Source organism: Strigops habroptila, chromosome 12 (genome assembly GCF_004027225.2).
Source record: "Strigops habroptila isolate Jane chromosome 12, bStrHab1.2.pri, whole genome shotgun sequence".
Classification (NCBI taxonomy): Eukaryota; Metazoa; Chordata; class Aves; order Psittaciformes; family Psittacidae; genus Strigops; species Strigops habroptila.
This window is the reverse complement of record NC_044288.2, coordinates 18,195,264-18,210,390: the sequence shown is the minus strand read 5'-3', so window position 1 is coordinate 18,210,390 and position 15,127 is coordinate 18,195,264. Positions and strand designations below refer to the sequence as shown.

General features: G+C 53.1%; 1 protein-coding gene across 1 annotated transcript in view; it reads right to left on the bottom strand.

Annotated features, from left to right (window-relative positions):
* The window catches only part of ADRB2 (adrenoceptor beta 2), a 33,292-nt gene extending 21,265 nt beyond the window's left edge, over positions 1-12,027 (bottom strand). The window contains exon 1 of the mRNA XM_030504822.2: positions 10,588-12,027. Within this exon, the coding sequence (XP_030360682.1) occupies positions 10,588-11,761 (1,174 nt within the window). The 5' untranslated portion in view covers positions 11,762-12,027. The remainder of the gene's footprint in view (positions 1-10,587) is intronic.
* Between the last annotated feature and the right edge of the window lie 3,100 nt (positions 12,028-15,127).

The window sequence follows — 15,127 nt, the reverse complement described above, 5'->3', positions numbered from 1 at the left end:
AATTTCACAAGTTACCTTCCAGTTTACACCACTGTCCCTGGCACTGCAGTTCAGCTCAGTAAAAGCACAGGAATGGAGAGACACACATCCCAATGGAAAATCTGTGACCGATGGTTTAATCACAGGCATCTTTCACATACAGCACACTGAGTGGAAAGAGGTCCTGCTTGAACCAGGCTAACTTGAACAGAGCCTAGCAAGGCACCTAGGAGGGTGCAGGGGCAGGAAAGGCACTGCAGGGCCCAGCAAATCCCCCTGGCAGACCATCCTAAAACCCAGCCTAGAAAGTCAACATCTCTCCATATCAAATTGCTGGGCTGCTACAAGGGTGTTTCTCATCCGAGCATGAGAGAACCGTTTTCTTTCCTCTTCTTTAGCTACAAAGCCATTTGTACATCCCTTCCCACTCAGCACCTCTGCACTCCAGTGTTTGACCTTAACTTGTCTCTATAAAGAAGGTCCCATGCTCAGCCAGGCTCACGTCAAGGCAGAGTATCACAGTATTATCTAGGTTACAGTGAGGTATCACTAAAGACCTACAGTCAAGGCCGATACAGATTTATCTCAGCATCATTCTCTTGTGTGGGGCTGGCCACCATGCTGACACACTTCCTTTCTGAAACCAACAGCAACATCTTATTTCCATGAGACACAGACCTTAGCTGGAAGAGAGGGGTAGCAGCCTACACCTGATCCAACCAATTCCCAAGCAGGACATGCCAGGTGAGGTGAATGGACAGTGATAAAACGTCTGAATATGAGAACAGATTCCCCAGTGAACAGGTACCCATGCAGCTCCTCTACCCTGCTCCCCTGCATGTACGTGCATATATTGGGGTTTCCACTGCCTCTGCTACATGCAGACACTTCCTTTCTCTATCAGCCTATCTCCCACTGAGCCCTTTGCTCCCAAGGACAGGCGTCAAAGGCTTCTTCTCCAGTTTTTGTCAGAAAAAACTGCCCCACATTTCCAGACCCAAGCCCAATACAACAGGATGGGACTTTTCGGCTTTGGAGCAGGGACCCTGCAACCCTATCAATATTTTACACTGTTTTTGAAGGCTTCTTCAACGCTGCTTAACCAATTTGCTGTCCACAAACTGCAGCCCACAGGACCTCCATCCAACAGCCACTAAGGAGTGTAATGTCCTGACAGGCACCCGTTGCACCATTTGACCTGATGCCAGTGAACTTGGGAGGCAGGAAGAGCAGCATGGCTTTGGGGGTGATAAGAAATGCTTTCGGCAGTGTGGTTCTTGCTTGGGCTGGTGGCTGAAGAATCAAGATGAGGGCAGTCCCCACCCAGGGATGAACAAGCATTTCCTTAAGCCAGGGAGAAAAAAAAGATTAAAGAACCATTTTTCACACTCGCATACACTTAAGAGGAAAAAATATCTACATGAGGGAGCAAGGGCTTGGCAGGGGCTCCCCAGAGGCCATTTGACTGTTTATGCCTTTCTCAGGAATGGGCTGAGGCTGTGGAGCTCAGCGGTGGAGCCTGAACCTGCCCCGAGCTGCCGAGGAGGTGGTGAGAGCATGGAGCTGCATTCAGACCGTCTTTAGAGATGGTGAAAGATCTTCTTGCCACTGCTTCTGTGCCTACGCCTGCAGGGAAGTCATGTCTGGGAGACTGCAGGTAGCTCTAGCAGCGGCCACTGTGGTTTCCTAATGCCTTTCCTTTGGCATGGCTGGAGGACCAGTGCCAGGAGAGGCTGCTGGGAGCCTCAGGGCAACCACCACAAATGTGCTGGGAAGCAGGGTCTGGGCTCTAAGCATCTCTTAGGACCAAGCACCTTTCCAAGATGGGATGTGAAACGTTCTCCAGTCCTATTTTAACAGGGGTGGGGGAGCTGGATGGCAGCTGAGGCTCCCTGCAGAGATGCTGAATGTCTGACCGGTTCTGTTGTCAGAACTCTGCAGTCACAAATGGCTTGTGTTTCTAGCTGGGGCTCTCTATCCCTGGAAAGCACAAAGTTATCAACCCATAAATTGCTATAATTTGGGCATCTGCTGTGTTTTGGAAGTGCCTGGTGTAATCCCTCCCTGTCCAATGACTCCCTGCTGCTGCTTCTGGAAAGGAGAAGCCTCAAAACATGCAGGGCACATGCTGGCCTCTGCTGCCAAGACTTTCATCATGGTCTTAAGCGGCATAAAGAATGCAAAATACTTGTCATTGCAACATGCTGGGCTGGGATCCTGCTTTACATTAATCATGCTCTTTCTTCACCCGCACCTGAAGCAGCAAGAGGTGCACCAGGACAACTGGGCTGGGCAACAGGTAACAGAGAATAGGTGAGGAGGCTAGGATACTTTTCCAAAGACACCCCCCAGAAGCTTTTCTAATCCTAATCAGGCGATAAAGCAATCTGGGACAGACAGTAGTGACCTACCACACTGTGCTCCTGTCACCCCTGTTCCTGCAGGGCAATTCACCCCATTACTCCTGCTTCCAGCTGGCACAGCTGGAGAAGCTACTGCACAGGATGCAGGAGCCCTGCAGATATGTGTAGGGTTCATCCTGGGCAAGGTTAAGACCTTGCTTAGAAAGACGAGAGGGAGCAGAGTCATCATTCACTCCTGCTGCAATGCCAGTGCTGTGGCTTGCTTCTGGGCCAGAACAAGAGCACAGACAGCATCGGGCTTTGCAGACAAGCCCTGCATCCATTGTGCAGTGTTTCATGTTTCCCATGCCAACAGTCTCCGCACTGGACATCTGTGTTTCCTCCCAGTCCCAGGGAATGCTGGCACTGGAGACCAGCAACAGAGGATTAAAGCCCACAGCTATACTGGCCCGTGCTTCCGCAGCAGCCCTGCTCTGCCACTGGAGCACAGGAACCACCCAACCACTGTTTGAAGTCCAAACAAGCAGAAAAGCACGTGGATTTTTGTCAAACCACTTCGTCTGCAAACCCTGGCATAATAGGTGAAAACCAGGGAAGCCTTTTTACAGTGAGGTGCTGAGCATCCACATCCTCCTCACCTTTTCCAGGGCTCAAACCACTGGATAAATGAATGGAATCCTCATCCACTTGAGGAGGCTGTGTGTGCCTCCCCACCAGCACCGTTCAGATGTTGGGTTTTTTAATGAGCCCTGAAGGATTCACTGGAAGAATCTTTGAGAGTATGGGGGAAATAAGCCAGCAAAACAGCTTTCAGCAAGGACACTTGACTACAAGCATATCATAAATACTCTTTATTTAACCACAGTGTCAGTCAATAGGACCTGCAATAAACACTCAAACTTTTGAACATAGAGATCTTCATCTATGCATCTATCTATCTAGCACGACAAAACATCTTCCAATTTCCCTGTTCATACACAGATCTGTGTGTTGCTGTGTACAGATAATGGAGATATATATACATACAATACCTAAATTTATGTGCACTTGTGCAAAAATGACCTTACCAAGGACAGTAAACTAGTAAATATTTCCCAATCCACTCTCACTGGAACTGGCAATATTGCACGGAAATTCAGTTGTACGCTCCTGCCATTGGGAAGGTGAGAAAACAGAAGAAAAACTGAAATTGAACGGATGGAAAAGCAGCAAATCCACATTTCTCACGACCAAGTTTGTAAAGGCTCAATACTCCCTGAAATACTCCGTTTGATTCAGCACCCTTACACACAGCAATTCCAGCAGATACCCACTGCCAAATCCAGGGGAATCAGCGTTGTGTCCTGCTCTTACAACACTTATCAGGAGAGATAACCTCCTTCCAAGATCTGTGTGAACTCCCGTTTGCAGCGTGCGCTGCTCTGTCTGGACCCAGGCTGTGTCACTAAAACCCTGGGGAAGTGTCTGTGCTCCCGGCCAAGCTGGATGTACTTTGTTCTGCGTCAGGCAAAGATGAGCCTCAGTCCTTTGGTGCAAGATGGAGCAGTTGTTCCATGGGGTCTGCCCATGCCACCATCTGCAGCTTGAGGAACAGCCATAGTGCATCTCCCAGCAGGCAGTGGTGGGCAAAATACTGCTGCTCTACTCTGCAGTGTGACAAAAAGCACCTACAGGTTCCCATGGGTGCCCCGTGCAGCTGATCGCTCCACAGGAATGTGTCTGATATGAGGGTGTAGCTACCCCAGCTGCCAAATGACGGTGTCCTCACAGCCTGGGATGTCTCTTCGTTGCAAAATGTTCTCTGTGCCACTGGGTAGAAAGGTTAGGGCTAATGCTTGCTTTCAAAACAGCTCCAATAAAAGAATAACAAGGGGAAGAAGTGCTCGGGTTGCTGGGTTCAAGTCTCAGAAAGAGACAAGCTTTCACATCAAGAGACTTGGTGGCACACGGAGGAGATGTGAAAGAGTGGCTGCAGTTCTACTTGTGGACCTAAGAAACCAAGCACAAGTGTAAAAACAGCAATGAAAGGAACCTTAATACTTGCAAAACACTCATCTCAGGGAGCCTGGGGTCACAGCACCTCTCTGCTGAGAACAACATCCAAGGCCACACTGGCTTTTCAAACAGCCCTTGCTCATCTGAACCTCCAGAACCACCTTGGGTACCACGCACATTGCAAACCCCAAATGCAGGTGCCGATGCTGCTTTTAAAAGCTAGCAAAAGCTGTGGGTCAGCCAAGGTATGAGGTGCTTCACCAAGGCTAGATGCTTTCAGAGAGGCAGCTGGGGAGAGGGAAGACTAGGGTGATGCTGGTGAGCAGAGCAGCAGGCACCTTCCCTGCTCCCCCTTCCATCCCAGAGGCACAGCCAGGCACCGCCATGGTCAGCCAGGAAACCTTTGCTTCCTTGCTGCTTTTGGAAGGGTGGCACTTGCTATCTGCTGAACAGAGAGCAGAGCAGGGAACGTGCGAGACCGGCCATCCTCCTCCCTCCTGCCAGAGGAATGAACGTGCTCATAAACCCATCTCCTTGGGAAACGGATTCATCATACCAGTGAAAACAAAACCTCAGAGGCAGAGGACAGGCAAAGGGAGGGGACAAAAGCCTTTCCCTTGGCCAGTGCTGGTGTTTGAGACTCCTAGCAGCAGGAGCACTGTAATTAAAGGCACAGTAGCAGCCATCCCCATATGCCAAAAGACAAGCAGCAGGGAAGAAGCCTGGATGAACAGAGTGATTGGCTGGAACTCAGGGGAAAAAGGAGAGTGTATGATCTTTGGAAGAAGAGGCAGGCAACTCAGGAGGACTGCAAAGATGTAATGAAGTTATGAAGGGAGAAAATCAGAGGGGCCAAAGCCCAGCTAGAACTTAATCTGGCTGAGATGCTTAATGCCTTCTTTGCCTCAGTCTTTAATAACAAGACCAGTTGTTCTTGGGGTACCCAGCCCCCTGAGCTGTAAGATGGAGACAGGGAGCAGAATGAAGCCCCCATAACCCAAGGGGAAATAGTCAGTGACCTGCTGTTACATCAGACACACACACATCTCTGGGGCTGGATGGGATCCACCCAAGGGGGCTGAGGGAGCTGGCAGGAGTGCTCATTGAGCCACTTTTCACCATTGATCAGCAGTCCTGGCTAACTGGGGAGGTCCCAGCTGACTGGAAGTTAACACATGTGGTGCCCATCTACAAGAATGGCTGGAAGGAGGATCTGGGGAACTGCAGGCCTGTCAGTCTCAGAGGGCCAAGGCCATTAGTGTGAGGTTCAACAAGGCTCAGTGCCAGGTCCTGCTCTTGGGCCACAACAACCCCATGCAATGCTACAGGCTTGGGGCAGAGTGGCTGGAAAGCTGCCTGTCAGAAAAGGACCTGAGGATGCTGGTTGACAGCTGGGTGAATGAGCAGCTTGTGCCCAGGTGGCTAAGAAGGCCAACAGCATCCTGGCCTGTATCACAGTGTGGCCAGCAGGACTAAGGAACTGGTTGTCCCCCTGTGCTTGGCACTGGTGAGGCTGCACCTTGAATTCTGTGTTCAGTTTTGGGCCCCTGACTACAGGAAAGACATTGAGGTGCTGGAGTAGGTCCAGAGAAGGGCAATGAAGCTGGTGAAGGGTCTGGAGTACAAGTCTGATGAAGAACAGTTGACGGAACTGGGAACACAGCTAGCCTTGGAGAAAAGGAGGCTCAGGAGAGACCTCATCACTCTCTACAACTACCTGAAAGATAGCAAGGTGGGAGTCCGTCTCTTGTCCCAAGTAACAAGCAACAGAAAAAGAGGAAACGGCCTCAAGTTGCACCAGAGAAGGTTTAGGTTGGATATTAGGAAAAATTTCTTCACTAAAAGAGTTATCAAGCATTGGAACAGGCTGCCCAGGGAAGTGGTGCAGTCACCAACTCTGGAGGTATTTAAAAGATGTGCAGGTGTGGCACTTGGGCACATGATTTAGTAATGGACTTGGCAGTGCTGGATTAATGGTTGGACTTTATGATCTTGAAGGCCTCTTGCAACCTAAATGATTCTATGATTCTACTCCAAAAGGGTAAGAGATGCTGGGAGACAGATTGCAGCCTGATGTTTACTCCTGGACAGCCCTGTCAATACCCTCCCCTCTATGGCAAAAACATGTCCCTTATAGTAAATAAATACATAAATAAGCCCTTTGAAAAGCCCAGTGGCTGTAACGTGGGAGAGCTGAAGAGCACGTTGTGTGCCTGCTCACACACCTGCTCCCTTTCCAGAGAAGCCAAGCTCTTTTCCTACCCTACTAAACCCTGGCCTATTTTCAAACGTTTGGGTACATTTGGTAACTTAAGTCTCTTCCGTCCCTCTCTGCTGTACCCACCGTACCCACTGCCTCAGCAGTGTCCTTTGGCAGGGTTCTCCCCTTCACCTGAACCACAGGGGAGGACTTGGCTTCACCAGTGAGGCTGGGGCAGGCACACCCTGACACCCCCTGGCAGTGGGATATGCAGTGATGTGCAATGCTGCACATGATGCATTGCTGAACAATTCGGGATATGAGGCACTTTGGGAATGGCCAGTCCTGATGACATGCTGAAGCCGTGCTCCCAGGTGGGGATCTGCATCCAGACCCCGCTCCCTCTGCCAGCTGCCCTTGCGCTTCCACACCTCCCCAGTGCCGGAGCAAGCAGCAGGTTATATTTCAAGGCCTGGCTTCCCAGAAAGCAAAAGCTCTCCAGGAATGCTCCCAAGAAGCAAAGGACCAACATAACTCTGCAGCTCTCGATACTCTAGCTGTTTTGGAGGACAAAGCAAAGACAGCCCCTGATGTGGAAACTACAGCTGCCTGAATCACAAGCAGGACTTAACGGTGAGGTCAGTATTTTGTAACAACAAAAATGCTGCATTTGTGACGCTCCTCTTGCCTTTAAAAACAATAACAATCTGTTTGGCCAAAGTGGCTAAAAGCAGGGAACGTACCGCAGAGCTCCAGCTAGCTGTACACACCAACACCCATGCTCCATCCACCTTTGTGGCAGTGGTGTAAGGTACAAAGCAGCAGCACAGAAGGTAGCCTGCTCTGTTTGCTGTAAGAATTCGGTATTTTGTCACAGTGGTTCTCCTCAAATTAAGTCACCGCTGTGTGTTTTACCAGATGTATTTGGCCTGAGCCACCTATCTACTCAGGTAAAATCCTAAGTACTCTAAAATCAATTTAAGCAGCTATTGTCCCGACTTCAATGCTCCATTTTTTAATGCCTAGCATGTATCTATAAAACTATCTTTTTATTATCAAATGTTTAAACAGGCCAAAGGATTCCTTACACAGCTTTTCTTTTTCAACCATGGAACAGGAAAGGTTTGTCAAGTTCAGCTTTTTTCCTCAATATTTCTCCCTTTCCATTCCTGCTGCCCTCAGAACTGCGCAGCTCGTGTTTCATCAGTTTTACTAATACTGCCTTGAAAAGAAATCAGTTCTTCAACACTCAGAATTCATTGCAAGCATGAGGTTTCCTGACAATGTAGCTGAGCATTGCAGTACCAAGGTGAACTGCACAGTGTAAACAGCCCAATGTCCCCTGTCCCTTCCATACCCATGCACTCTGGATGCTGCAGTGGTTCTGCAATTAGACACTTGCTCATCTCTCAGCTTTGGCTACATACAGCCGCAACATCTGAAGCATGAACACAGCCAGCCAAACAAATGGAGCAATTATTTGGACAACAAATCCTGGTCCACAACATATGCTGCTGAAATGCAAATAATTAGTAACAGTAAAAATACAGACAGCAGCGTGAAATGTGGACACTGGATTTCTTTGTGCCCCAAAGCTGGGGGGAGAATTTGGCTGCTGAACCTGCTGGAGGCTGGTGTGACCCCCAGTCATGAGCTGTCACTGTGGGACACCTTCCCGCTGTGCCCTTGCTACCTGCTAACCTATACTGCCTCTGGGCACTGCAAAACACAGCAAGTGACTGGCAAGATTAAAAACGTAAGAGATATTGATCACTACGATCACGAGGTTAATTTTCACTTCCCCCTGAAGGCTACATAATAATCATGGTGTGTTCTAAGCTGAAGTGCATCTCTGGGTACCTCCACCACAGCACACCAGCCTCTCACAATTCCAGTCCTTCTGCAGTATGAAGCAAACAGCACTTGACTGCAGGTCTGGTCCCACGCCGGGTCTCCCCTGCTCCTACAGCCTGTTAATGTTTATCTGAGGAGCACATGTTTGTGCTGACCTGGGGCCTCGCACACCACACCATGCCATCACACCCTCCTCTGCCCCCATGGCTCACACTCAGAGGGATTCGGGCACTGCCAACAACCCCACCAAGGCAGGAGGTGAGGGCGTGGGCAGGAGCGGGCATCAAAGGAGGCAGCAAGAGGCAGGAGGAAAGGGCTCTGGGGCACATTCCTTGCTGTAGTGCTGAGCTGGAAAGGCAAGCAGAGCTGAGCCAGCACTGCCACAGGGCTAGAGGAGGAGAGGGCTCTTACAGCTGTTCCTCCTTCCCAGCACCCTTTCTAGGCAGGATCAGGACCTCTTTGGGAAATAAAGAGGGGAGCACAAGGAGTCTCCAGAGCCCAGCCCTACAAAAGCCGGGTGGGCTTTTACCATGAGCGGTGTGAGAGCTCAAGGAGTTTGTCACTGCCCTGCACCTTGCAGCAGCCGCAGCAGAGACCAGCAGCAACACCCCTCACACTGCCGTTCTGGAGGGGGGGGTTCCCCTCCAGTCCTCCCTGGAGCTGCCCCTGTCAGTATCACCACTTGGGGCAAGCCCTTCTCAGAGAGCCAAGAGAGCCAGGGCCACTCGGGGAATGCAAAGAGGTGTCGGCAGACAGAATCCCTTCTCCATCCTCCCCTCTCAGCCTCTGATCTCCCCAGGATGGTGCATGCTGCTTCCTTGCAGCGCTGTCCCAAAGCCCGTCTGCCGCCTGCAGCGGAGGGTACCAGCCCTGGGGACTCGGCTCACCCCACCGCATTTACAAAGCCAGTTCGGCCCCGGGGACCCAGCGACCATCAGACACCGCACACCGACCACAGCACGGTCCCAGAAGCAGCACAAGAAAACCCCCAAACCCCCCATACTGCGGGGCAAGTGCATGGAAATGCGGTGGGAGAAAGATGCTCACGCACGCGGTGCCTGAGCATCCATCCTCCCGCGGGACACCGTGGCTCTACGGAGCGCCCATGTGTCCCATGAGCACCGTTTCCCCCCACCTCTCCCGGGTGTTTCTGAGAAGACCCCGCACTTGCACATCCTCCCGGCCCTCGGGTCCAGCCTTTCACATAGCAGTTTTGGGTGCAGGGAAGGGGGAGGCTGCATTCCTCCCACCCTGCCACCTGGCTGCTTCCCTCCAGCCAGGGACTTCGAGAGATCAACCCCTCGGCAGCAGTGCCACTGCCGCTCAGGGGCACCGTCCCCGTCCTCTCCGGTGCCGTCCGGCACCTGCCCGCCCGTGTCTCCCCGCTGACAGCCCTGCGCGCCCGTCGCCAGCCCGGGAACAAATGGCAAAGCCTGCGCAGGGGAAACCCTCCGCAAACCGCCCGACCCACACCCAGCCGTCCCGCGGCCGGAGCTCCTCCGAACACAAACCCTCCTCCCGTCCCACCTCCTCCCTTCCCACCTCCTCGGGCTCGCTGTCACTGGAGACTTGTGCTTTAAACAAACCGGGCAGTTCAAAAGCTTTGGTTGGAGCCTCGACGAAAGAATGGTTTGTAGCAGCATTTCACCCGACCTCCCTCCCAGTATCACATTCCTGAGTCCCACAGTCACGCTATCACATTCTGGGCAAACAGTCCATTTATTTCTATTGTTATTATTTCAGCAGAATGTCCTATAGCACTTGGCAAGGAAAACATTCCTTGTTTCTGGGCGTTGTTTAAACTGTCCCACCGACGGCAACTGCCGCGGATCCGACACAGCCCTACCGAGCTGCGCTCAGCCCCGCTCCTAGCATCCCTTCCCGGGGGGTGGATGTCGCCGGGTGCCACCTCCGCGCTGTCCCCTGGGCTGGACAACACCGGCACCGCCGCCCGGGGAGGGGTCCCACGGCCACCGGCTCGGTTATGGCAAGGAACCGGGAAGGTTCCAGGGGGGAACGCGGCTCCGCTGCCACCGGGCGGGGGGTGCAGCCGGGCCGAGCTCCCGCCACCGGCCCCTTCTGTAAGGTCAAGTTCAACACCGGCCACGGCCAGGAAGTTCCTCTGGGGAGGAGCTCTCTGCACAGCCCCCAAATACCACCAGCACCCCCCCCGCCGCCACCCACTCCGCACGGTACCTTTGCAGTGCAAAAACTCCTCGGGGTGCGGGAAGGAGCCCTCCTCGCACAGCAGCTCGCAGGTTTTATCCGATGTCAAGGGGTAGCCGTTGTCCTCCTCGTTGTAGTCGCTCTTGCCGTTGCTGTTTGAGTAGCCGTTGGCATACATCTTCAGGGCGGACCTGCGAAGGCACAGGAGCTCCTGGAAGGCATACCTGAAGTCCGGGCTCCGGCAGTAGATCAGAGGGTTGAAGGCAGAGTTGACATAGCCCAGCCAGTTCAAGAGGATGTACACGTACTTGGGTATGATGTCGTCCTGGATTACGTGCACGATGTTGACGATGAAGAAGGGCAGCCAACACAGAGTGAAGGTGCCCATGATGATGCCCAGGGTCTTGAGGGCCTTGTGCTCCTTCAAGAAGAACTTGGAGGAACGGCGGTGCCCAGCTCCCCCTTTCTGCTCCTGCTCCTTGTTCTGGGTGTGAAACCTTCCCTCGCTCCTGTCTATCTTCTGCAACTGCTTCTTGGCCACCTGGAAGACCCTGGCGTACACGAATACCATGACCACGAGTGGTAGGTAGAAGGAGATGATGGAGGAGGCAATGGCATAGGCTTGGTTGGTGAAGAAGTCACAACACGTATCCTTCTCGTAGCACAGGATGGCCTCGTCACGGTCTGCCCGGTACCAGTGCATTTGGATGGGCAAGAAGGAGGTGAGGGCAGAGACCACCCACACCACAAGGATGACCACACGTGCCTTGCTCTTGGTCAGCAGGCTCTGGTACTTGAAAGGGGAGGTGATGGCAAAGTACCGGTCCACGGCAATGACACAAAGAGTCTCAATGCTGGCTGTGACACAGAGCACGTCCAAGGAGGTCCAGAACTCACACCAGAAGTTCCCAAACTTCCACATCTCCATGATGATGTGACAAGCGCCGAAGGGCACCACGGCCAGCCCCATCACCAGGTCAGCGCAGGCCAGCGAGGTGATGAAATAGTTGGTGACAGTCTGAAGACGCTGGAACCGGGCGATGGCGGTGATCACCAGCACGTTCCCGAAGACGATGGCCAGCACGATCACCGACATGAGGATCCCCATGCCCACCGTCCACACGTCCCGCGACAGCGTGGGGTCGGCGGCGCTCTGGTTGGCACTCACGTTGCCGCTGGGCAGCTCGGTGCCTGCCACCCCCATGGCCCCGCAGCAAACCCCTCGGGCAGGCGGCGGGGGCTCGCCTTTGCCTAGGGCTGCTCCGCGGCAGCGCCGCGCTGGGCGCCGCGCATACGGGACGGCAGGTGCGGAGCGGGCTGGGCGCGGGGGTGCTGCCGCCGAGCGTGCCTGGGACCGCAACGCTCCACTCCGCACCGTTCGGTCGCGTCGCGTCGCGTCGCGTCGCGTCGTGTCGTGTCGTGTCGTGCCGTGTCCCGTCCCGTCCCGTCCCAGCGCGGCGGCAGCGCGCCCGCCCGACTCCCCCAGCCCGTTAGGCGCCGCGGAGTTTATAGCGACACCCGCCGTGACATCACCGCCACACAGCCAATGGCAGCCTGCGCCGCGCCCCGCGCGCACCTCGCACCCCCCTCTCGCACCCCCCTGCACCCCTAAGCCCTGCACCCCTGCACCCTCGGGTGTCCCCATGCCTCCCACCCCTGCCCCCCGTGTGCTCCCTGCCCCGCGGTGCCTCCAGCACACATGGCACTAAGGAAATCCTCGGGATGCAGGTGCTGGGCACTGGGGTCTGGCTTTCCCAAGAGCCCCCGTCCTCACAGGTGATGCTTTGATGTCGGAGAGGGACTCTTCATCAGGGGCTGTAGTGATAGGACAAGGGGTGATGGGTTCGAACTCAAACAGGGGAGGTTGAGGTTAGATATAAGGAAGAAATTCTTCCCTGTGAGGGTGCTGAGGCACTGGCACAGGTTGCCCAGAGAAGCTGTGGCTGCCCCATCTCTGGCAGTGTTCAAGGCCAGCCTGGACGGGGCTTGGAGCAACCTGGTCTAGTGGAAAATGTCCCTACCTGTGGCAAGGGGTTGGAACTAGGTGATCTTAAGGTTCTTTCCGACCCAAACCATTCTATGATTCTATGGCACCCAGGTCTCTGGCCTTGCCAGTGTCAGAACTATTGCAGTGGTTCACCCCCAGTCCAGCCCATTGGCACACAGGCACCCAGGGTGGTGGGGTGCATCCAAGTGCTGGAGCCGCAGTCCAGCCCCAGAATCTGGAGCTGCCCAATGGCACAGACACCCTCGACTGCCCCAGCAGGCAGAGAGGGAGGCTGTGCCACTGCCACGCACTGTGATCACCCATGCTGCAGCCAGGCATGTGGCTAGCCCTGCACACTATCACAAGTATTTCCCTCCAAAGCAAACAAATTTGCTAAATAAGGACTAAGGAATCCTGGAAACTTCCTTTTAGCCTAACGGGAGATAATGCCCCTGCTGGAGTTTCAGTTCTGCCTATTGCTCTGTACTGGCACTGCCCAGCCTAGTGCTGCTCTCCTGCAGAGATTTATCATGCTGCCTGCAGGCCCCAGGGGCTTGTGGAGGTGACAGCAAAGCCTGAAGGCTGTGGTTCTAAAATTGCCCCGTGTCAGAAAGGGAGAATAGAAAGAGCTGCTTTTGCCTGGATTTACCCCCACACCTCCAGCAGCACCAGGAGTGTCTTGTTGAGTGCTGCACTGTGGCCCTTCCATGGCAGAGGCAGTGGAGCACTCCTGCCTTCATAGCAATTAAACACTTGCTAATGTTAAATCTCACTTGGAACACATCGGCTGCTGGAGGCTGGTGGGGTTCATGACTCTGCCTCATTTCTCACAGACAGCAAAGCCACAGCCTTCACCCCGCCAGCCCCATGCCACAGCCCACTGGGTGTCCGTGTCGCACCCGCCTTTGCCTGGCTATTTATAGAGGAGCTGGGTGTATGGGGAGGAAGCTTTGTGGTTTAAACAGAGGGGCAAATGAGGTGCTGGAATCAGGAAATGAGATGAAAGGCAGTTTGGTGGTACGAGGTTTCTGTCTAGGCAGGGATCTTCCTTAACTGGTGGCTTCCCCATGCTGTTTCCACACTCTGCACACTTCAGAGGTTTTAAAAATGAAGAGACGTGAACAGAAGAGCCATGGGTCAGGAAAAGAGTAAGATGTGGGCATTACATGTTGTCCTCAGCTCCCTGTTCCCCTTCTTTTTTCAAGAGATGATCAGGAGGCTCCAGAAAGTGTTCAGGGTAAGTTTCTGGTAATAACCTGGCGAATTTGCTGTGAAGTTTCCCGTGGGTTAGGCAAACATGTGGGAATACTCCAACACCAAATCAAAGAGTTCAAAAAGCATTAGGTCCCCTACCCTAACAGACGTACAAATGTTCATCCTTGCATGAACCACTGAGCCTTGAAAGGAGGAGTGGCAGGACTGGGGACTTGGTAGGAAACGCCAGCTCTGAGAGAGTCAAAGCTAAGGTCTCTGCTTCGTAGCAAGCGCATTATCAAAGGCACCTGTATGTCCTGCACATCCCTGGTAACAATCCTCCATCCCTCTCCAGAGCCTGCTTCAGACCTTCAGAACCTGTGGCCCAGGGTGCAGAAATCAGCCAGCCCAGCTTACATCTGAGTATTTTGTCTTTGTTGTACTATATATAAAGAAGCCTGAACCTCAGCTTTGGTTAATAGGGTGTGGTGAAGGAAGCAGAGAAAGGCTGATTTTTCTTCCTTGATTCTGCAGCTCTTGCTTGTATTGGCAATCTTTGTCCACCTCTATGAGGTGTGTCAGGGTGGGCCCATGGCTTGAGCTGATTTCTGCCCTTGGCTATGCAGCCGTGACCCACACCACGTGGGACTAGTGACCACAGGTCAATTTTGAGTAGTTATTGGCTTTCCAACATGTTCAAGACTTCCCATTTAAACAAATATAATACCAAACCTTAGAGGAAAGGTTAGGAAGACAGTTAAGTTTGCACTTTTTACACTGCCTAAAGCGCTGGGGAGAGCTCTAGCCCACTCCAAAATGCCTCCTTCTGGGTTCTTTGGGCTTGGAAGGTGTCAAAACCAGGCATGTCTTATTTGTTTCGTGCTGCACCACTGACCCTGTTGCTTTGTCATCACACTAATCTTTTCTCCTTTTATAATTGGATGTGTGCTCCCTCCTTGCTGGGTGACATTTGAAGAACGGCCTGTGGGATCAATGAGAGAGGCAGGGTTGGTAGCAAGAGGTAATCACTTTTATTAGCCCAACTGACATAATTGGAAAAAACAGCCAAGCTTTCGGGCACGCAAGACCTTCCTGAGAACTGTGACTAACAGGGATGCCGGCCGTAACCCCGCCTGCCCAGATGCTCACCACAAACTGGAAAGCACAAGCACTCTGATGTTAAGCAGCTGGCCAGATCAGGCCCTTGGCAAGCGCTGGGAAGTGACAGTCTTCAACACAGTGTTTGGCAGGAGAGGAATTTGTAAAATCCTCTTCTTGCAGAGAACTGATAAGTAACGATATTTGGTATGTCACTGCGGGGAGGGCTGCAGAGCAGCAGGAGCAGCCTGCACGCAACGTGGGAGCATCCCTCTTCTGTGGTTGCTTTGC